The 24,203-nt window shown below is 40.3% G+C and overlaps 2 protein-coding genes across 2 annotated transcripts; one reads left to right on the top strand and one right to left on the bottom strand.

Annotated features, from left to right (window-relative positions):
• Positions 1-98: 98 nt before the first annotated feature.
• LOC120730812 (RING finger protein 150-like) lies at positions 99-8,003 on the top strand. The gene is made up of 2 exons (XM_040027332.1): positions 99-586; positions 5,113-8,003. Exons 1-2 carry the CDS (start codon positions 130-132, stop codon positions 5,400-5,402), a joined length of 747 nt encoding a protein of 248 aa, XP_039883266.1. The 5' UTR covers positions 99-129; the 3' UTR covers positions 5,403-8,003.
• Positions 8,004-12,681: 4,678 nt separating this feature from the next.
• LOC120730816 lies at positions 12,682-20,583 on the bottom strand. The gene is made up of 7 exons (XM_040027343.1): positions 20,440-20,583; positions 17,250-17,442; positions 17,008-17,109; positions 16,258-16,611; positions 15,316-15,393; positions 13,200-13,300; positions 12,682-13,045 (listed from the first exon to the last, which is right to left on the bottom strand). Exons 3-7 carry the CDS (start codon positions 17,096-17,098, stop codon positions 13,037-13,039), a joined length of 633 nt encoding a protein of 210 aa, XP_039883277.1. The 5' UTR covers positions 17,099-17,109; positions 17,250-17,442; positions 20,440-20,583; the 3' UTR covers positions 12,682-13,036.
• Positions 20,584-24,203: the final 3,620 nt, after the last annotated feature.

The following is a 24,203-nucleotide window of genomic DNA, read 5'->3' on the forward strand; positions in this document are numbered from 1 at the left end:
AAGCGAGTTAAACACGCTCCTGGTGGTTTTGCCTTGTAGCATGGTGGAGTAGGAGGCTCCAGCGTTGAAGCTACCGGGCTCCTCCAACCTACCGACACACAGCTCGCTCTCACCTCTGGGAGGCTCGTCATGGCCCCGGGCTCGCTGGTGGCGGCCTGCCGCAGCCTGGCCCTCTCTACGTGGCTGCTCTCCTTCTGCTTCGTCCACCTGCTGTGCCTAGACTTCATCGTGGCCGAGCGGGAGGAGTGGTACACCGCCTTCGTCAACATCACCTACGTGGACCCGGCCACCTCGGAGCTGCGCACCGAGAAGACGGAGTGCGGGCGATATGGCGAGCACTCTCCGAAGCGGGACGCCAAGGGGGTGTTGGTCCTGCCCGCAGCACCGCTCGACCGCCAGGCCTGCGACCCCAACACCCGCTTCGCGGTGCCCGCTCAGGCCGGGGCCTGGGTGGCGCTCATAGCCCGGGGCAACTGCACCTACAAGGACAAGATCCGCCACGCTGCAGCCCACAACGCCTCTGCGGTGGTCATCTTTAATGTGGGCTCCACCAACACGAACGACACCATCACCATGCCTCACCCAGGTAGATGATGCTCTGCTTTATTCACCCCAATAAATGCGCATTTAACTCGATTTCCTCCCTCTGTGAAGGAGGCTTTGTAGAGCTTTTCTAAGTTGGGTAGTTTGCTGCTGGGGTGAATAGAATAGAATGCCTTTATACAACCGTATAGTCACAATAATGACATACAGAGCATCTCCTACTCAGTGCAAACATGCTGGGGGGAGGCAAAGTTCTGCAGCACTATATACATATGGAAAGCATTAACAGAGGGAAAATATATATACATAGGATTGGTATTGCACAGTGGTGGTTCTTAGAGGAAATGGGAAGAAAAAAAATGGGGGGGCTGTGTTATCGGTGCATGTGTGAGTTCAGGGCGGTTATGGCTTTAGGGAAGAAAGTGTTTTTGAGTCTGTGGGTTTTTGTGCTGATGCACCTGTAGCAGGCTGAACATGTTGAAACCAGGGTGGGAGCTGTCCTTGATGATGTCTCCTGCTCTGCTGAGGCAGCGGGAGGAATAACTGTCCATCAGGGAGGGGAGAGGGCAGCCGATGATCTTTTGTGCTGTCTTGACTACTCTCTGAAGCCTCGCTCTATCCGCCTTAGTGCAGCTGCCGTACCATACTGTCATGCAGTAGGTTAGCAGGCTCTCAATGGACGACTGGTAGAAGGTCATGGGGATTAAAGGTGACGTGGACAATGTTTATCTTAATTTCTTAATACAAACGTCATGGAAAAAGTCCAACTGACGAGGTATTTCTGTTATAAGGGATGTGTTGAGTCATCTAGTTTTATGTCCAAGGAGGTGTTATATGCAAACTGTCCCCAGATTCTCCTTATTTGGAAATTGTGTAGTTTAGACTAGAGGAACCACTTTTTGCTGAGCAGTGTATTTTTATATAATTTTAAAGTTGTGTTTCCCCACTTTCACAATTCTCCCATCTGTGGAGGCACTGTTTTGCTGCCACACTGACTGGGCAGGGTGAAGCACCACACTGGGGACTGCTTTACTATGGACACTGAGAAATAGTTGAGTGGAAAATGTAGATGTGTGTACAGGTTAAGTTGGTGTCGGGTATAAATTAAATGTAGAACATAGACACACTGACACCAGACATTGGTTTGACTCAGTTTTGGTCTCACCTGTTGGTGTGTTGGGGCAAGAAATTGTCTCATTTAGACTTAACAAGTCAACACTCTCTTCTTCATCACCTCATCTTCCTCTTCTGACTGATGCTGAGCTCCAACCCTTTTTACCTCCTGGAGATGATTCATACTCACTGAAATTTCACTCATGACACAGAAACTGTTCAGTTATTCTTCATTTATTAGTCTGTTTATCAGGAACCTCTGTTGATTTTATATGCAAAGGATTTTCCTTGTATCACTGAACCTTTTAAGGGTTTTCTCTTAGTAGTTTTGGGGAGTTTTTAATTAGATTTACAGTTTCAGAATAACTTTGTGATGTCAGATTAGAAAGTCTGTGTCCAACCCTGGTGTTTGATCAGATGTTTGATCCCTGCAGGGTTGGATTTTTTATATGAATGTTGAATTTGTTGTTTTGGAATTGAGTTCGATTTTCACTGATGGAGGATTCAAGTGTAAAAAGTGGATCTACCAACAGTTTATTTTCTTTGGTATTATGATTCAATGTTATGATTAAATATACTGTCCTCTTTTTGTGTGACAGAGGCAGGGATTTCTCTGTCCTGGATGTAAATTTGCCCAGTAAATTGTTGAAACTGTCAAATAAACCTTGTTTGTGTTTTGTGATTTAAAACATAACCCAGTGTTCCCAGGTAATGTAGAGAGGTCTGTGTTCACAACACTCATGTGTGGAAATGTATCAATAGTGTGTGTTGGGAGCTGATAACAAGCGAAGACACCCAGGAAATGTGTTTCCTTGATAATTGTTCTTTTATCAATGCTGGTTAATTCTGTCTCTGGTGTCTCTGGGGGAGTGTAGTTTGTGGCTCGGCTGCAGGGGAGGGGTGCAGCAGTGTGTTCAAGGGAGGCTGGTTGTCACAGCCAGCAAGCATCATCTCAGCATACCTTCCCTATTTTAGTAGCTGCTGGGGCTGGAGGAGGAGAGAAGTGAGCTGAGGGTGAAGCAGCTGGACAAGCAGCACAAGAGTGAGCATTGTGGGAAGTGTAAAAACACATGGTACATGGTACGATCCAGAGGATTTCTGAAACGGGTTTCCAGCCTTACGTTTCCAGTTTGAGTTAACAACACATTCCCTGAATGACCTTCATCAGCTTCCAGCTGAAGCAGAATAAAGTGTAACACAACTGATGATGTGATGCACAATTCGCTAGATCACAGCGAGTGTGTTGCACATTGGGGTGGGAAGCATCAAATTTAACAGGCATGCACTGCTTAGTGTTTTTGTGTGATGGGAATGAAATACGAAGATGTGTTAACACTTACAGTCTGACCATTTGTGTCTCATAGCGATCGTGGAAAACATATGACATAAATGATATCATGACCATGCTCACTCGGTGGGTTTGGGCAGTGTGAATAAGCTTCACATTCCTGCAGGGGAATCAGCAGGTGTAACGCTGCCAAACCGGAGGTGAAACATTGTTTAAAGGGGGAGGATACACTCTTCATAACCAGCAAGAAGACTTTTTCCCAGAAATAGAATTGGAAGAGATAGAAATCAGAGATATTCTCAGAGTTGCTGACTGAAGGTCTGTGATGCTTCTTTATCAATTAATCTCCATTTGTTAAACGATGCTGTCAGTGGCCGTCATCCACACAGTGCCTCTCTGACAGAAACAGTCGTGTGGATCAGGGATTCCCAGCCCCGCTGCATCCACAGTGACTGATTATGGAAAACCGGCTCCTGTCACTCGATTATGTCCAGAGAAACTCCATGTGACGTTTGATGTTGGTCACGACTTAGCGCTGAGTTACATAACAGGGCTGACTGCTCTGTAGCACCGTAAGTGGTGTTCTTTTGAGTTACTCTGCTGCTGAGTGAAGTAACAGCTGTTTCTCTGACAGCTGGAAACTCCTTCAGGGATCCCTGGCAGGCGTACACTAGGGCTGCCACGATTAGTCGACTAGTCACGATTACGTCGACTATCAAAATCGTCGACGACTAATTTAATAGTCGAGGCGTCGTTTGAAGCTTTGTAAGATCACAAAAGACGCAGGAATAAGTAGTAGGATTTAAGAGTGTAATAACGGACTGAAACAGAAGATGGCAGCACTGCATATACAAGGATGCCAGCTGCCGTTAAACCCCGAAGAAGAAGAAGAAGAAGAAGAAGCTGTGTCCCAGAATTCATAGCGCAGCTTCCAACAATGGCGGCAGCTAGTTAGTTTTAATATTACTCTTATTATTCTTTCTGGGTCACAAAATAAACGTTTAAAATATTTTCAGGTGAGAATGTAGCTGTGTAAACCTCAAATATCTGCTCAGTTTATCAAGACACCACATACTTTCAAAAGCGCTCCGATGTTTTCGGAGACGTCTGCTACCCACTAGCTCGATAGCTAGCCGGGGGCAAGGCTCACTAGAGCCGTGAGAACACCGGACTCCCGGCAGATCGTTTTCAAACACACCGCTGTCTTTTGCTGCTCAGGTTAAACATGATATATAAGTCACTTAGATAACTTAAAATGTTATTGTTTGCCTTTTTTTAGTATTTTATTTGTTCCTGAGTAAATCGGTTTGGCTGAGATTAAAGTTATAGTTTTTACACAGCTGAATAAATGTCAAGCAGACAGCTGATTATCAGAAGTGTGAGATGCTCGAGAAAATACTCCGGTGTCCTGTTATATTTTAGATAGCAAGGAGTTTATTAAACTTCACCGAAACAATCTGCAAATTTCATTAAAATTTAATAAACTATCATCTTGTCTTTATTTTTAGTTAGCACATACCTTAAACACTTAAAGCTGTAAGCTAATGATAGTTATATAAGAGCAGATGCTGCTGGTGCAATAAGCTGAACGTTTTACGTCCAATGGATGCATGATCTGATTAGTCGACTAATCGCAAAAATAATCGGTGACTAGTCGATTATCAAAATAATCGTTTGTGGCACCCACATTTAGATGCCATAAATTCAGGAAGGGGGGAAAAAGCCCTGAGTGGTTGGTTTGCTTTAAATCCAGCCTCAACTTTCACGGCCCGCTACCAAACAACTCACGGACCGGTACTGTCCATGAGTCGTTTGGGGACCGCTGGATTAGAGCCACATGAACTACATTACAAAGCCATACTAGTGACAGAGAAAGGAGACTTAACCAAAGGGAAGTGTTTTGGATTTTTAAATATAAGCCCACTAAATATCCTTGCTTCAATAATGTAGATTTATTTTTTATTCATCTTGATATTTGAAACCTATTCCTGTTCCTAGTAATTGGTGGTTGTTGCTCATGGAGTTCTACTCCTTTTTTTTAATTGACAAATATTTTAGGCCAAAATGATGACATCAATCAATCAATCAATCAATCAATATTTATTTCTATAGCTCATGTAAAAAGTACAGTGTCCATCAAAGTGCTTCTCACCTGTCCTCATCTTCAGGTGCGAGCGAGGTCGTCGCCATCATGATCCCGGAGCCAAAAGGCCGCGAGATCGTATCGCTGTTGGAACGAAATGTGACGGTCACCATGACGATCACCATCGGGACGAGGAACCTGCAGAAGTACGTGAGCAGGACATCGGTGGTGTTCGTATCGATCTTCTTCATTGTGCTGATGATCATCTCCATCGTCTGGCTCATCTTCTGCTACATCAAGAGGTTCAGATACACCAATGCGGGAGACCAGAACCAGGCGCGAACACGGGTCTGCGTCTCCTGCTGTTCTGCTTAGTTTATGAAGACAATGAAGATAATGATAATGTGAGACACTTACTGACATGTATAGATTGATTTTCTAAGTATGAATGCAGGTGTCTTCAAACCAAGGCAGGAGCATCTGTTGCATCTGCTTTTCTGTTCTGAGTGAGAGACGTGTACCTGTTAAACTTCAAACAGATGAAGGCGAAGAGTTTAATAATAAACATTTCCATCAGGTGATGGTTCAGTTTAATATCACACTGTGATGGATTTAAAAGAATTGTAAGTGAATAAAAAAGATGTAAGTGTGAAAACCTGGTTGTAAAACATTTTTTTTTTAAATTTCTATATTTACATTTTCATTTAATCTTTTTTCAGTATCAATTTTTTTCACTTTCAATACAAACCTTTTCAGTACATTTATTTCAGTTTCAATATTATCTTTCAGTTTCATTTTAAGGTTCATTCATGCTGTGGCCCTCTGTTTTTAAGCTGTGTTAATGTTTATCAGAATTCCTTCTGTGATATATATTTAGCTAGAATCTACACATTTATTTGAAGAAAACATTTTTTTTATTTAGCTGTAATTCTAAAGATTTCTAAGTGTTCACTGATGCCTTATTTGTGCATACAATCTGTTATTGTAGTTAGATTTATGTCTTGGATTTGTCTTAATTTTGTGCTCCTTTATCAGCCTTTTTTTCTTGCATGTACAGCTTATGTGATTAATGGCCAGGAGGGTTTGCAGTTTCATCAAAACATGAGTTGTTTGTTGCTTTCATTATGAATTTGCTGACTATGGCTGCTTATAAAAGTCAGATTATTACATTAATATGTTATTAATATCTGTATATTGATTTAATTTTGCTGTCAGACAGTTTAGTGTGTAGCAGCAAGGGTTGTGTGGTTTTATTGTTTGTTACTGCCTGGAGTAATCAAAGTACAGTTTGACTTTTCGTGCTATAGCATACAAGGAGCACCACGCTGGGGTGTCACCTCTGAATGAGCTGGGAGTTAGTCTCAGGTTTTGTGCTGGACTATATGCACCTTGTGTGTCTGAGGGTCATGCGTAACCTTATTAATCTTTGGGTAAAAGGTCCCTGAACATGCAGACAGTCTATGCAAATTCTACCTGTGATTTCAGCATTCATGCTTTCTTTCAGGCAATATTTTCAAGACCCAAGGTCTCTCCTTGTAATTAGCATGTAGAAAGCAACTGAATTAAGACAATTTTTGTTTCAAACAGGTCCTGTTGTTTTACTTAATAATGTACCAAGCCAAATGTATAGACACTTTATACTTTTATCTATATCTAAGTCTTGATTTGTGTAATGTAGGGGGGGAATTCTTATTGTGACAAACATTTCACAGGATTGCCAAGTTGTTGCACCGTGTCAGGTCTTTGAAAACTGTAATTCAGCTTCCCGCTGGACTCAACGTGCCTTGGAACTTACTTTGTTTCAAATCTGTCTAAACACACACATACTAGTTGACTTCTTTTTGCTTTCCCCCCAGCATGCTATGATTTGCAGTTGTTGATTTTCTGGATGGTGGAGGTGGATCCAAAATTCTTTGCAACTGGTATCACTCAGCATTTTTCTTTTTGCAAGTGTTTTCTGAAGTTGCAGCCCGTTTGGCCTCTCAGGGCCACCGTAGGTAAGGCATGTTCACTTCCTGTCATTTATGGGCTCAACTGTGCCTTGTATAGACCGTTAAAGGGGTTAAACCATATACCGGGTGAAGGGAGATAACCCTTTGGTGTTAGATGTTTTTAAAACGCGTGTAACCAGGAAGTCACGTATACAAACACACATACACGCACTCACATTCTCACATATGCATACATACACACAAACACAGTGCCTTAGCTTTTACGACACACCATAAGGGTTTTACAATGGGGTGTTTCTCTAACTGTTTTTACTGAATAACAGGCTGCGAGGGAAGGCTGGAGTTGAAGTTGGCTGGGATCAGGTGAGGAGCTTAAAGCTCTGGGATCCTGACTGGACTGGCTTCCTTTTCAAGTTAAAATGGACTGAGTGTCTTGCTTTGTTCACGGGGATAAGTCTCTGAGTTAGCGAGGTCTGCGAGTACAGACCTAACAATGTGGATTTATCCAGTCATTTTTAAAACGGAGCTCGGGACATAACCTGGTCCTGGCAGGTCATGTGTTCAAGTTTATGTGTTTAATAAACAGGTCAAAACAGCCTCTGTCACCAAACAGAAAACTCTAAAGTTTCAAGCTCAGCACTGCACGCTTATTTCCCTTCGTACTACATTCTGATATTCATAATGATCTAAACTTTCCACTCCACAGAGAAAACAATGACACTGTTGCACAGAATAAATGAAACACATTAATGAAAATCTGAGAATGTTACCTGTAATGTCAGGTTCTGTGTATTAAAAGTGAGTGAACGTATCCATGGGAACTGATGTAACGACTGTGTTTTCCCAGCCACGTGGGGGAGTGTTTATAAACAAACAGAACTTCTTGTGGAGGACTTGGTTATCTGCGCATGCGTGAATCTGAGCCTCATTAATAAAAGTTAGTTAGTTTTCTGGTAAAACCTTTTTCAGTGTCATGTTGTGTAAACTTTCCTCAGAAATCTGATTAAATTCATATTCACATAAATAATCTTTTTCTGTATCTGCTTGTTTGCAGTTCGTCCGGGATTCACATGAATTTCACCTTTGTGTATTGGAAAAAAAATACTAACAGTAATATTTTTTTAGCATATGCCTTTATGGTGGGAACTCTGAAATGTGTTCAGTTCCCACCATGGACACATTTCAATTCCTCAGGTGTTTTTTAGTGACTTCTACAGGGAGTGCAGAATTGTTAGGCAAATGAGTATTTTGTCCACATCATCCTCTTCATGCATGTTGTCTTACTCCAAGCTGTATAGGCTCGAAAGCCTACTACCAATTAAGCATATTAGGTGATGTGCATCTCTGTAATGAGAAGGGGTGTGGTCTAATGACATCAACACCCTATATCAGGTGTGCATAATTATTAGGCAACGTCCTTTCCTTTGGCAAAATGGGTCAAAAGAAGGACTTGACAGGCTCAGAAAAGTCAAAAATAGTGAGATATCTTGCAGAGGGATGCAGCAGTCTCAAAATTGCAAAGCTTCTGAAGCGTGATCATCGAACAATCAAGCGTTTCATTCAAAATAGTCAACAGGGTCGCAAGAAGCGTGTGGAAAAACCAAGGCGCAAAATAACTGCCCATGAACTGAGAAAAGTCAAGCATGCAGCTGCCAAGATGCCACTTGCCACCAGTTTGGCCATATTTCAGAGCTGCAACATCACTGGAGTGCCCAAAAGCACAAGGTGTGCAATACTCAGAGACATGGCCAAGGTAAGAAAGGCTGAAAGACGACCACCACTGAACAAGACACACAAGCTGAAACGTCAAGACTGGGCCAAGAAATATCTCAAGACTGGTTTTTCTAAGGTTTTATGGACTGATGAAATGAGAGTGAGTCTTGATGGGCCAGATGGATGGGCCCGTGGCTGGATTGGTAAAGGGCAGAGAGCTCCAGTCCGACTCAGACGCCAGCAAGGTGGAGGTGGAGTACTGGTTTGGGCTGGTATCATCAAAGATGAGCTTGTGGGGCCTTTTCGGGTTGATGGAGTCAAGCTCAACTCCCAGTCCTACTACCAGTTTCTGGAAGACACCTTCTTCAAGCAGTGGTACAGGAAGAAGTCTGCATCCTTCAAGAAAAACATGATTTTCATGCAGGACAATGCTCCATCACACGCGTCCAAGTACTCCACAGCGTGGCTGGCAAGAAAGGGTATAAAAGAAGAAAAACTAATGACATGGCCACCTTGTTCACCTGATCTGAACCCCATTGAGAACCTGTAGTCCATCATCAAATGTGAGATTTACAAGGAGGGAAAACAGTACACCTCTCTGAACAGTGTCTGGGAGGCTGTGGTTGCTGCTGCACGCAATGTTGATGGTGAACAGATCAAAACACTGACAGAATCCATGGATGGCAGGCTTTTGAGTGTCCTTGCAAAGAAAGGTGGCTATATTGGTCGCTGATTTGTTTTTGTTTTGTTTTTGAATGTCAGAAATGTATATTTGTGAATGTGGAGATGTTATATTGGTGTCACTGGTAAAAATAAATAATTGAAATGGGTATATATTTGTTTTTTGATAAGTTGCCTAATAATTATGCACAGTAATAGTCACCTGCACACACAGATATCCCCCTAAAATAGCTAAAACTAAAAACAAACTAAAAACTACTTCCAAAAACATTCAGCTTTGATATCAATGAGTTTTTTGGGTTCATTGAGAACATGGTTGTTGTTCAATAATAAAATTCCTCAAAAATACAACTTGCCTAATAATTCTGCACTCCCTGTATAGAAGGAAATTGGAGTTTTGATTTATTTCTTCAGTCTGTTTCATTGTTACACTGTTAAAGACTGACACTCAGCTCTGAAAGGTTAAACCTGGATTTGTTTTAATGACCAGCAGGGGGAGACTCCTTTATCTTGAAAAACAGACCAGATTATATTGAAGTCTATGACAGAATGACCCTCGATCTCACTATGACCTCATTATAAACTTTCCAGGTGACTTCATGATCTCCAGGTGCTGCTATATAAAATTTTTGACATTTATAATTGTTTATTTTGCAAATTATGGGCTCTAGAATCAAAATAAGTCAATAAAGTCAGGTCTGCTTCTAATTCCTCACATCCAACCTCTTTAAATCCAAGTCAGCTTCAAACTCTCATATAAACATATATATATCATCCCACATCCATCTTTTATCCTGTGACTGTGGCTGTATCCCAATTCAGGGTCTGCAGCCTTAAAGTAAGCAGTCTCAACGATCCTCAAGGGCCGCGTACTTAAAGACCGCTAAGGCCGGAAGTGCGAGGCTTGTGAAATGGGACGGTCTAGCCTCGGTTGCGCTGCCCAGGTTGCCATGATACTAACAGAAACGTTTCATACAGCTTTGTTTGACAGAAATGAAGGAGAACATATTTTGTTCATTTGTTTGTTTGCTTCTACATGAGCTTTGATCATTCTCTGTAAGATTAAGGTCAGCTATTGAACGGCGTATATTTTAAAGTAAAGGCTTTAAAACCAAGTTAGTACAAACGTCACTAATGTCACATAACTTTGCCGACATGTGGCCAACAGTAATGTTTTAATGTTCTTCGTTATTAAACATTTGCACATAAATAAGTGACATAATATTTAGTACTTACTTAAAGTTTACTCTTCAGGCGCCCCTCATCCGCCGTTTTTTTTCGGCAAAATTATCCACACCCACCGCCGCGCTATGCATTCTGGGATATGTTGGACCACGAAGTGTGCACCACCACATCCTTAAAATTCAGGGGAATGAAGGACGCATTTGAGGGCCGCATTTCGAGCAGCCTTCGAATTGGGACAGCCTTCGTTGTGTCGCTGTGACGTAATCGGCCTTAAAATGCGGCCTTTAAGGCTGCAGACCCTGAATTGGGATACAGCCTGTGTCTGTGCTGCTCCCATGTGTAGGAGGACAGCAGTGTTTTACAAACATTACTGACAGCTGTCAGTGCTACACTTCAGCCTCACAGATACACCTGTGGTATCAGTCAGAGAATGCTACATCTCCTCGTTCTCAAGTTAGCATGTTCACTGTGTTGGGTGTCCATTCAGCCGACCCACTGGAGTTATGACATCACCCCATCAGCCTTCATAGTGTAAATCTGATTTAAGTCTGTCATTGGTCGTATTTATTCCAGACTGGAGGACGAGTTACAGGAAGTCAGAGTTGTGATATTTAAATGTTCATGTGATGTAAAAACTTCTTGACACAGAATTCAGTTGAATTGAATTTAAATTCTTTTATATTAATTTTGTTTACATATTCAAAATATATTATATATAGTTTTGCATAAATGATAATATTTCCATGTCCATCGTTTAACCAGGTGTTTCACACTGAGTTGTTGTCACAGCTGTGTGCAGTGCAGAGATACAGCACACACGAGGCAGAGCTGAACAGTGAAAGACAAACTTACAGAGTTACTCAGAAATAAACACACGGACATATCCGAGTGATGACAAATTCAGGTAACAGAGCAAAGTAAACATTTTTTAAAAAGAGAAAAAAATAGAACAAAGATTTATATACAACGACAAGAACTGGAGTATTTCTACACTGGACTCTGATCGAGGGTTAGACACAGGAGATGGATCAGCTGCAGCTGAGAGCAGCTCTATCCTGGGAAAAACTTTGGATTGGGAACATAAACCTGACCGAGGTCTTGGAGTCTTTGTGAGAGGAAGAGTTCACTGATGAGCTGACACTGAAAAATCTAAGAAGAAAATCCAGCTTCTCCCATAAAACACACATTAATAACACAGGATCTGCAGCTGTGCTGATTAGTTGTATTCTGAACGTCACAAACTGATGAATCTTTATGTGAGTCAGAGGTCTTCTCACTGAGGTTTCTGCTGTTTTGATGTTGCATTAAAACGAGACACGAGTGTAAATATCAGTCCAACTACTTTTCTTACTTTACTTTTTTAGCACACATGAACAAATAAAAAGTAGAGAAACCGTTTTACTGTCAACAAAAGGGCCAACAAGAGTGTATTAAACAATGTTAACACAAAACATGAAGCTCCATCCTGTTAATGCTGTTTTGTGTTTTACCTCAAATTCAATGCATCCTGTTTTTATTTTAACACCTCAGGATATTTATAGAATAGAATTAGAATAGAATTCAACTTTATTGTCATTGCACATGCACAGGTACAGGGCAACGAAATGCAGTTTGCATCCATCCAGAAGTGCTTTAGTGATATAGATATATTACAATATATATTAGCAATAATATAGATATGTGAGTATATTACAGAAATGGGTCTATTATGGTATGTTATAATGTACACGGTATGAAGTATGTTGTGAATATTCTATAACTATAGGTATGTACAGGCTGTAGTGAGTACAAGCTATGTACAGGATATGAACAGGATATAAATATGAAAAACTATACAGAATATGAAATAAATAACTTTACAGAATCTGAGATATACAGCTATACAGAAATGGGAACTATGCAAGTTGTAAACAGTTGTAGCGTTAAAAATTATCGAATGTACAGAATGATTATTTACACAGAGCTATACAGTAGTGCAGTTAAGATAAGTGAGGGTGTAGATAGTTTCTACAGAGGCTATATAAAGTGCTAGTGGTTGTGAGTGGTGGTTCAGTCCATGTTATTATTGTGTGTTTGAGGGTACAGTTGTCCATTGTGGGTGTGTGTATGTTCAGTCCATGAGTTTAACGTGGGTCAGATGTCAGGAGGCAGAGTTCAGGAGTCTGACAGCTGTGGGGAAGAAGCTGTTCCGGTACCTGGTGGTCTTAGTCCGGAGGCTCCTGTAGCTACAGGAGTTCAGATGAGTTAAAGGATTTCAATATTGGACTGAAGTCCTGAATTTAAATCTTTTCTCTGTTGTTTGTGTTGTTTTTCCCTCCTTGGTTCTCAGCACCAACTGGACAGTATCGAATTGGAAACTTCAAATCTGGTTTATAATCATGATGTTATGAAGAGTTTCTGTTCAAAGTCTGAGATCTGCAGTTTCCAGCTGTTGTCATGAAAATGAACTAGAAGGTCCATATGCTGACAACGTCTTCATCAAGAACTCTGTTTGAAATTGAAAGAAAATCCAAAGACTCACTGAGTTATACTGAATATGAAAAGTTTAAGAGACTTTAAAATGTCACAGAGCAAATGATTCTGACACAAACTGTAAACATTTGTTTTTAAAAGACAATACTTTTTTTTCTGACAGACTTACGTGTTCTTTGCAATTCTGATAAAACATAAATCCCCATGAGATCAGAGAGATACAGATGTATACAGCCCCGACGATTGCTAGCCGGCCTGACAAAGAAATTCCTAAGGTGCAAAAAACAGTAAACACATAATTCAGTTAATGATGTAAACGAGCACATTTTAAAAACAGGGCCCTATTGCAGGAAGCCGGTTTAGAAAACTCAGAGTGAAAAATGATACTCAGGGTTGAGTAACCCCGAACTGTCCAACTCAGAATATTCGGTTCCAGAAAGGCTGATAACAATTAGTTCAATCAACGCGGAGTTGCTTTAACCCCAAGTTAAACGTGCGCACGAGGATACATAAAGCCCTGATTAGTGGAGCACAGATTAAGCGAGTCACCATGGAGACGGAGGGAAAGAAGGGGCGGGCAATGTATTTTACAGCGCTTGAGGCCGAAATTCTGATGGCAGCATATGCCGATAACATGCAAATTTTGCGGAAAAAAAGTAACACAGCCTCAGCTGCAAAAGAAAGGGAGCATGCATGGCAAAACATAGCCGACAGAGTCAATGCGTGAGTGTTAATTTAAACATTGATCGAGGGATTTCCACCCATTTAACACGTTATTTTATTATATTTTATTTTATTTTTTATTTTATACATTTGATTTTGTGATGTGATTTGAGCGCAGGTGCAACCCAACAGGCCCCAAACGTTCCTGGCAGCAAGTAAAAATGAAATATAAAAATATAGTCCAAACAGGTAAGGTGTAATTGTATTATGAGCCATAGTGCTTGGTCTGTTTGTCCGATGTAAATCAATTGCAGTTAGAGGCTACATTAATTTCCCCTCTGTAAGCACTTATTGAAATTATCTGAGCACATTACAAGTACATATTTGCTTACTCTGTATGCTCAAATGTGACCCGTTATAGCCACTAGAAAAAAAGCGGAGGCCCGAAAAACAGGTGAGGGTCCTCCACCACCACCACTCACAGAGGCTGAGCAGTTGGCTTCCACATTTGTGATAATGGGAACACCACAGACGAGTACAGGAGACGTTTCAGTGCAACTGTAACAATCCTGATTGCCCGACAGACGGTAGCCTTGGAAATGTGCTCAGCGTCACCAATATTATACAGAAAGCTCCCGTTTGCAAAAAACCGAAGTGCAATACAAATAATATGTACAGAACTGAGAGAATGTCCGCGATGTGTCACATGAGCAATATTAGGCCTGAGGATGTTATTCAAATAAATTATAGATTGTGCTGAAAAACGGTAACGTTCACACAGAAAATCATCAGGAAATGATAAAATGTCCAAACGCGCTCTAATCACTCTCTCCCGGCGGAGAGCTCTGTGGAGAATTTGGGCTTCAACATCTACTGGCTCTTCAAGGGAGGGGCACGCCATGTCTGACACTTCCTACAGTCAGGTTTCTGACAAAGAGGCAGAGAACGTCAGGGTTAGTTGAAGTAAACCTGCTAGGGGGCAGGTTAGCTTCACGGAGTGTGTCGTCATAGTAACTCACTCAGAATTAATCTAAACTCGCTTTGTGAAACCGAAAACCCAGAGTTTTCGTTAACTCAGGGTGTACTTACTCAGAGTTTGCACTAAACCGGCTTCCTGAAATAGGGCCCAGGAAGTGGAATTAACCATTAAATAACCAATATTACTCTGGGAGGTGAACACCAGACTTTATTTACATGTTTCTGATGCACAGAGAATTTAATTTATCTCCACTTACAGTCTGGTGACCTCCATCTTACATCGGGCCTTTTGCCCAATGACAGCCAGGAAAGACTCGAGGCCCCAAAACCCAGAACTGGATAAAACTGATATTTGACATTTTGAAGCAGAACCTCAGTATGTTTACCTGAAAGAGCTGCAGGTTTATGGGAGGATTTTACTTTGTTGTTCATATAGACTCAGTTTCACTTATGAAGGCCTAGTCTTAGACTCTCTTTATTTTAAGACTGAACTAAATCCATTTCTAAAAAACTGGATGGGAATGTTTTCTCTTCTGGTAAATTAATACAGTTCTCAGATTTGGCCCATATCTCCTGACTGAACTGTGTATAAACAATATAATGAATGAATGATTTTGTAAACTGTAAAGTTATTTTGTTTTTACCTTTGGTCTCGTCCTTCAGCTCTGGTGGTTGGAGACTTCCAGGTTGCTGAGTTGTTTCTGTCTTCCCAGGCCTTGATTCTGAAATAAAATAAAATAAAATAAAAATACTTTGTAATAAATTGGAAAATGATCTAATATTATGACAGTGAATTAAGTTGCTCACACAGTTTTATTGCTACCAAGTGGAAACTTACAAAACTGAAACAAGAAACCAACAATGAAGAACCAAAAAACAAACAAACTGTTGTGATGAGAGAAACAGTTTGTAGCTCTTCACTGTTGGTTTCCTCACATGTCCTGATGAAGCTGCTCAGTAACAGTGTCACTGAGGTTGGACACTGTGGATTTCTGTGGTCGACTCAGACTCTGAGGCCTCCTTCAGGGATGTTACCTGGACCAGCAGCTCCATGAAGAATTAGCCTCACGTGTGTGTAAGCCACAAAGACTCTTGTGTTAATAAGTCCAACTTAAAGCAGAAATGACCATGTTTACAGTCTTCTACATCAACCAGTGTTGGTCTCCATGGATAGTTTCATATCATCTCTGTGTAGACTTCCTATATGTCTGTTACTGTACTCAGCACTAATTAGCAGCTGTGTGTCTGTGTGATGCAGTTTATAGATGTAATTTTCTAACTACACAGTTTTTCTGGTAATTCTATTAAAATGCTCCAAAAGGAAACATCAGCTCTAGAACAGTGAAGAAGATCCAGTTCATGGACTCAAATCAGTGAAAGTGGGGCTACAGCTGCTGGTGTCTGAAACTCCATCAATCAAACAGGATATTTATAAAGACACTGTTGTTATGAAAGTGGAAACTAAAGATTTGTGTTCATCACTTTGAAACCCTGTAACAATTATACACACCAATTTTATCTCAGGTTTGAACCATGATTAACGTTAACAGCTCCCAGTGATCACTTGTATAAAGGAATCGTCTTACCAGAGACGGTGAGTCTGCAGCTGTTGTAGCCACGGCCATAACCTGTGTCCACCTCACACAGGTACAGACCCGAGTCCTCAGTCCTGAGTCTGGACAGCTGGAGTCTGATTCGTCCTTCTCTGAGGGCGTCTTTGTCACTCTGGACTCGTCCTGAAAACTCTTCATCCTCTGAGAACTCAACACCACCACGAAGATAATACAGAGTTATGTGTTTATGATCATTATTCATGTAACAGAGGATCTCCAGTGCTGAGATGGACGTGTCTGGTTTGGTGGTGAACGTCCACTCCAGTGTGATGTTGTGGTTCTCCTCTGCCTGATAGGAGCTCTGTGTCACATCCACTACAAATGATCCTGTTGAGGAGACAGAGAGGAGCAGACACACTCACAACTTAGTACAAGATCAGAACTGTGAAACACAGGAATAAACAAAGCATCATTTCTGTTATAAATCCAAAGAACTTCAAGGCCCCCACCACAGCCTGTCATATTTGTCCATTTATTCAGAACGCCATAATCTGCTCCTTGTTGTTTTGGCTCCTGCTAAAGATGCTTTAAGTTTCCAACATTTTGTTTCCAACAATCATGATGCCTAGAATCACATTAATTTTTTTAACAATCTTTCCTTATTTGTTTACAGAAAGCAAAAAACAAACAGTACAAAATTAATAAATAATCATAATTCATATAACCTGATCTGTGTCTGCTCTGATCATAGATGAGTTTAAATGCTCAGCAGTTTTTGCTCACCTCTGCAGAGGACGAGTGTTAGAAGCAGCACAGCAGCAGAGAAGGCCGAGGGTCTGTGTGTGAAGATCACACTGATCTCCTGAAGAGCCATCACTCATTACTCTGAAAATCAATAAGCAAAACAAGCTTCCTGTTACTCTCTGCATCTCACAGCAAGCAGCCCAGCAGACTAATATAACATCATGTGTTTTATTCTAAATGTAAATTTTTCTGATCCTTTAACAACATTAAAGAAATCTTACCTCAAATAAATATTTTAGTGACCACTGGAAACGAGTGCTGCTTTCTGAAAACTTTCAATTACAAGAAAAAGAGAACATTTATTTGAGGATTTTAAGTTCAGAGCTTCTCTGTGATGTGTTTCTTCATCTGTCTACTCTGAACATCATCTCCAGACTGCAGATCCTGTACTGTTGATCAATGAGTCCCTCCACTCTGTAACAATAACAGGAAAACAGGTTCAGTCCCAGTGAAGTCACATTCAAGAAGCTGTTTCAGTGTTTAAGCGATTTCAAAATAGTTTATATGTAAAGAGACATTTAGATCATCACTGATTACATAACAGAGGGCAATGATTTTAAATGTGTTCTGGTCAGGCTTGTACTGAGACAAAAAAATCAGCCTGGAAGTTTTTGTCCAGGCAGATCATCATCATTGTCAACCCCCCGAAAAAACAAACAAACAAACAAACTAATATATCTAATTATTAATATCTAATTAAAAACTACATCTGCTTTCAATGAGAAGCAACGTCATTCTCACTATAATCCATTTCTAACATACTGTAAAAAGAAAAGCTATAAAGCACATCCATTATTTGCAAGAAACTTTTTTTTTTAAATTTACATGACAAATGGATTTTTTCAGTTTCTTTTTTATTCCTGTGACACAAAAAGTCCCCACACCCACAGATGCTGTGAGATAGTGTATGTTTGTTTACAGTGTTTCTTGGCGCTTTTTGTCTGCTGACATGTCAGTTATTTAACATATTTTATTGCATTTATTTATTTTCGACTCCACCTTTTTTCTTTTTTCATTTATGTCTGTGTTGCATACAGATTCAATTCAGTTCAATTGAATTTAATTCAATTCAATTCAAAACAATAGAATTCATTTTATTTATATAGCGGCAAATCACAACAACAGTCGCCTCAAGGCTTTATATTGTAAGGTAGATACAGAGAAAACCCAACAATCATATGACCCCCTGTGAGCAAGCACTTTGGCGACAGTGGGAAGGAAAAACTCCCTTTTAACAGGAAGAAACCTCTGCAGGACAGGCTCAGGGAGGGGCGGGGCCATCTGCTGCGACCGGTTGGGGTGGGAGAAGGAACAACAGACATGCTGTGGAAGAGAGATTAATAACAAGTATGATTCAGTGTAGAGAGGTCTGTGTGCCTTAGCATATGCTACTTCCGGTGGGGAAACTCCTGTAGGGCGCTTCGTTTCTAGTGTGATATTCACGCCTTGTTTACAGTCGGGTTTTCGAAAACAAGTCAACCAAATGGATGAATCAAACGGCGATTTACATTTCTCATGATGTCTTGGGCATTTACCGGATATATCTGTACATTATGTTCATCGATTTGTCAATATTTTTTGTCCTGCGCCTCAGAGCAAAAGAGAGAAAGGATTCAAATTTTACATTTCTCAGTATTTGTATAATCTTGAAGGTAAATCACAACATACCCTTCATGAATACTAATATATAGAGACACTTACCAGCAATCATTTATTTATTTATTTTTTATATCCTGTGGCTTTTTATTCGCGGTTTGTTGATGCTGTGTAGGTGTGTACTTGAAATTTCTAGCTGATATCGACTTTACAGGGGAAACATCTGGCTTTCACTAATGTTCACCTGTAGTTTGAATGCTGAACATTTGCCTGTTTAAATCATAAGAACTGTCACTATACAGAGATGTGCCTCTGATTTTGTGATGCAGTTCTGCTTCTGTTGAGTGATGTAAACAACCAATCAATCTACACTCTTCAAATATCAAAATCAATCATTTGATTTTTTTTTTTTTTATGACACAGCAGTGGTGAGTGTTCCCACCTTCTGCTCTTTGTAACTTAATGCGATCTTTCCGTTTTTGTATTTTGGACATGATTTTGGAGTCCACCTTTGCAGTAGCGATTGACCGCAAAATAAAGCTACCGGAAATGTAAAACTCTACATTTGGTCTTAAAACAGGAAGTTAGCATTTTCTCGTGCACAGGGTTTATTAACACATAGTGAGTGAGAAAGGTGACTGAAGAAGAAATACTCAGTGCATCATGGGAATCCCGGCAGCCTACGTCTATTGCAGCATAACTAAGGGGCAATTCAGGGTCACCTGGTCCAGCCCTAACTATAAGCTTTAGCAAAAGGGAAAGTTTTAAGCCTAATCTTGAAAGATTAGGCTTAAAACTCCTGAATTCAATCCAATTCAATCCTGTCTCCTGAATCCAAACTGGAAGCTGGAACAATAACCATGAGACACCAACACAACATTACTGGAATAAGTGATATAACATTGAGCATAAATGTCAGCATGAACCACAAGTCTTTGGCATAGTGCTCCCTCCCCTTGAGCCAATATTATATTTTCTTTTGAACGTAGAAAAAGCGAGCTCTCTAGCTTTGATTGACAGAGAGCAGAACAAACCAGATGACTCAATGATGAATTTAACCAAACCTCAAAACTTTAAGGATTATTTCTGAGGACCAAACTGACTCTGCCCCCAAACAGCTGAAAAGTCGTGTTAACTGATGATTGTCACAGTTCAACACAGACAGGTGAATGCTCAATTTAATTTTAGAATAAGTTTAGTAACTTTAGTAAACATCCTTCATCTTTAGTACTTTCAGACAGCTTGGCTCCTGAGTTTGTGCTAAAGAGTCATTTTCAAAGGAGAAACCGAAACAATCCATGTGATTTGACTCCACCCACTCTGTAAACAGCAGTAGTCTGTGTGTATGTAGCTGCCATGACAGAAAGAAACATGCCGCTGCAGTCAGCTCTGTGTTTTATCTTTATTTGGCAAATACATTAAAGAAAAGTGTTTAATGGTGGCCCATGAAACACTTACTGCACACAGGACAGGGACTATCAAAATAAAACAGGAAACACATGACAGGCACAGACTTGACACTGAACAGAGGGAACACAGGACGGGAGTAACAAACTGCGTCATGAGACATAACTTACCCAAGAAGTAGAAATCACAAAACAATAAAGAACCTGTCAGTATGTGCTCACAGTTTGACTTTATTCAGAATTCATTCAGTAACATGTAAAAAAAAATCCCAGTCTTTCATCACAAATTTTAATGTTTTGTTATAAGGTTCTTGTTTGTTTGTCACCTGACTGAAAAAAACAACAAAACAAAACAACAACAAACAAAAAAAAAACCCAGAAAAAGCAAACAAATAAAAAGAAGACTTACCACAGATAAAGACTCCGACACAGTGATCCAAACTGTCGCTGTCAAAGTGAAACGAGTTGCTGGAGCCGAGCAGGAAACAAAAACTGAGACAACGATTAACAAGTTACTGCAAACCAGACACTCCAGTCAGATCAGTTTCTAATGTTTATTGCTGCACATTCATTGGTCTATTCATCAGATAAACCCTGAGCATGACGAACACAGAGACAGCTGACCTTGATTGCATATTGCATCAGATCAGTACAGATCACGTGTAAACCAAGGAGGAGCTGAAAATGTTTTTGGTAGCATTTGCATTTCATTCTGTCTGTAAACACAACAACTCTAAAGGTAAAGCAATAACCAGGCAGGTCAAGCCAAGTAATGGAGGCCGCCGTCACCTAAGCAAAACCACTGCTCAGTTGAGTTATTCACAACAAGCCACGCATGGTGGGGCTGGTCACACACACGCAGCAGGCCTTTCCCACACCTAGACCAGAAGCACACACTGACCAGCACAGTGGAAATCCACCAGAAGCCTGCCCCACACCCACACTGCTCTCCTCCAGCTTATATCGCCTCTGGAGGGTAATTGGTGATAAACGAGGGCAGATGAGCGCACTGTGTAATGTCAACATAGTCAAATATAGAGATTTAAATATCATATCACAACTGTCCTCTGATCTCTTCCTAAATTCAACAGATAAACCTGAAAGTCAAAATAATGCTATACAGAGCCGTTTATTTACAACTATATCATTGTTGGTACTGACAGCATGTAGGGAACGATGTATGGGGATTGTACATATCAGGTTACTTTGGAACTCTGATGTCTTCTTCTTTATCAAACTTTCATAAAATGTATTTCATTTCATTCATAAGATTAGTTTTAAAACACTTTAGAAGCGAGTGTGTGGCATCATTGGATCCTTTTATACAGGCCTGAAACACCTTCACCCACAGTAAGAACTCCCACTCTGACTGCAGCAGTCACACAGAGACATGTTTGTATGCTGGAAGCAGAGACTCACACTCATGTGTGGAATGTGTGGAAGTCAGTGTCAGTGTGTTTAATGTTTTGACATAGAAATCAAACAGTGACCTCTAGCGTCTTGCTCTGGTATTGCACCAAAAGGACACAGCACAGCTGGAGCTCTGTGTGTGGAGCTCTGCGTGTTCAGCCTCTGAAGTCTTCAGGTGAACCAGCCTGTAGCTCCAGGTCAGCTGCAGAGTTTTTGACCTTAAACAACAAACAACAGAGGGCTTTGTGATCAGATCAGGCTCTGTGTTTCCTTCCTTTCATTCCTGACTCTGACATCAGCTCACAGCTTCTAATGAGTGACTGGTGTCGAGATACAAGCTAAAATCCAAACTTCTACTGAAGAAGAAATGTTCAGGTCTTCTCTTCAGCAGCTTCCAGGATCTCTCCTTCTGACTCTGTGTCCAGCTGTTGGTTTCCAAATGCTGAGGCTCTCTTCATCAATGCCTCTCCTCTGGTGTGTGAGCACGAGTCACTCTGTTGAAAACAAAACATAACTGAATATCACAAGTTTAATAACATTAAAGTAGAGATGGAACTACAGAAACTGTAAGATCTGATGAAAGTGTTCTGATAGAGACTGACCTCTGTCCAAGTCAGTATCCACCTGCTCTACCCAGGATCAGCTGGATGAAGAAACCCAAAGCAGCAGCAGGAGTGATCAGTCCTCCTCCACCTAAAGATAAAAACATCTCACACAGTAGATATTAGTGAAGAACTCAAAGTCTTTGCACTTTTATTCTGAAGTTGTTCCACGATTAGTAGAAACAGGTTTTTGCTGACAGATGAAGCTCTGCCTCTCTAAGAAACTCTTTTTATTTCATGTTACTAACCTGCTGCCAGGTAGTTACAAAATATCCGTCCAGCTGTTTTTTAGTAAGTATTTTTGCTCTCATCCAAACTGATGCCATTAGCTTCAAACTGATGGCTTTTAATAAACAGTGAAGCGTCTCAGATTAAACACTTGATGTTTTCTATGTTTTGTTATGAATAAAATATGAGTTTATGTGATTTGACAATCACAGTTTTTATTTATATTTTCTACAACATCACAACTCTTTTGGAATCAGGGCACAAATCATGGTTCGTATGCCACGTCCCTGTTTGTTGTGATATTTACAAACAAAACATTTTCATCTCTAACTTTGGTCTTTTCATTCAGCTTCACACACAGAGAGGAACCATGAAACATTTCAGGGTTTTTAAACAAGGTGAAGCTCAAATATTCACATATTCACTGAACATCAGGACAACAACTGTAAACATCTGGCCAGAGTCAAAGTTTCCTGTTACACATGGTCTGCTCCATATTTGTTTTTCTCGAAACACTGAAAATGCAAACATTAACATTTTAACTTTAGATTAATATGTGTGCATGTTTATATACAGACACAAAGATAGTTTTTCTGCAACATTAGCCTCGTAGATTTCAACTTGGGTTTATAATTATCGACCATTAAAGGAGTTAAAAACCACAACATTTGTGTTGATCTGTTTATTTACCCAGGAGGCATGTATTATATTATAAATTATCAACTATTTATTTAAGACATTTTTAATGAACTCACAACATTTTTTACAAAAATGAATCAAAAATACACCAAAACATTGAAATGAAAACATTAAATATGAGAACAAAGTAAAACAGGGTTCCCACTCTCATGTCAGGTCAGGTGAGCCAGGTCTTTTTTTTCTGTTTGGCTGGTTTTTTTGGATTTTTTTTTTTTTTTCTGTTTTCAATCTTATGAAATGAAATAAAAAATGTTCAAGCTGTGTTTGGAGGGGTCACTGGGAGCTGGTTTCATCTGCCCGTGTCACGGTGAAGAAAATGAGCCCACTTCTTTGTATGTGTGCACATGCTTTTCAGATCAGGGTGATTCTGATAAAAGAGCTGCTTTTTTATTTGAACCTGTTATAATGTGATTCTGTGCAGTAAGTGCAGTCACGGGGCACTGGCTGGACTCCCTGTAATGTTCCTCAGTCCTTTAACTATTTTAAATAACAGCTGCCACCTGTGGACTCAGACGTGTGATTCAGAAATGTAGAGGGACCAGAGATGGGCAGTAACGCATTACTTGTAAGGAATAGGGACTCCAACTTCACAATACAACATCAGAAACGAGCAAAAGATGAATGTAAGAAGATGTGTCTTTGGATAACTGCAGGTATTATGTATCCCGAAACAAAATAACATTCATCAGTAGGAATAGTGAAAACTTCTGTTAACCTTAGTTAGCCACTTGGCTATGATAGTAAACAGTAGACACTGATGTGGCTTATTGAATCTTTTGGACTGTGTTCAGCCCAATATTAATTAGCCATTTATTGGAAGAGGTATATCGTTGATTTGTCTGCTATTCTCAATGTATGATGAATTATATTGGCTGTTTGTTATCCATTTGCATACTCTCTCTCTCTCTCTCACACACACACTATATAAAATATTTATCTGGTTAAATTCAGTATGGTTCTGACAACAGGATTCACAATAAAATATCAGAATAAGCAGAGGGTGTGTTCACCCAGGGCACCAAACAGGCTAGGACCGCCCCTGTTGGTAACTAACCTTTTTTTTAAACTTGCTTTTCAGTTTATTGACCAACAGCTGAGTTTTGTTGTTTTCTTCCTTTAAAAGGTGATAGCAGCTTGTCCATCTCTTTTAGTTCGGTTATTATTAGAAACATTAATAAAACCCGTTGAGCATTTTGCCTCCCTGTCTCCTTTTTATCCCCAACTTTGACACCTT

This window comes from Simochromis diagramma, unplaced genomic scaffold, assembly GCF_900408965.1.
Source record: "Simochromis diagramma unplaced genomic scaffold, fSimDia1.1 OVJJ01000766.1, whole genome shotgun sequence".
NCBI lineage: Eukaryota > Metazoa > Chordata > Actinopteri > Cichliformes > Cichlidae > Simochromis > Simochromis diagramma.

Bases quoted from the DNA above. Each gene is read 5' to 3' on its own strand.
- LOC120730812 (XM_040027332.1), top strand. From the start codon at position 130: ATGGCCCCGGGCTCGCTGGTGGCGGCCTGCCGCAGCCTGGCCCTCTCT. The intron at 587-5,112 runs GTAGATGATGCT...CCTCATCTTCAG, and splicing joins CATCACCATGCCTCACCCAG to GTGCGAGCGAGGTCGTCGCC.
- LOC120730816 (XM_040027343.1), bottom strand. From the start codon at position 17,098: ATGGCTCTTCAGGAGATCAGTGTGATCTTCACACACAGACCCTCGGCC. The intron at 16,612-17,007 runs GTGAGCAAAAAC...TCTCCTCAACAG, and splicing joins AACACTCGTCCTCTGCAGAG to GATCATTTGTAGTGGATGTG. The intron at 13,301-15,315 runs GTAAAAACAAAA...TTTGCACCTTAG, and splicing joins GCTGAAGGACGAGACCAAAG to GAATTTCTTTGTCAGGCCGG.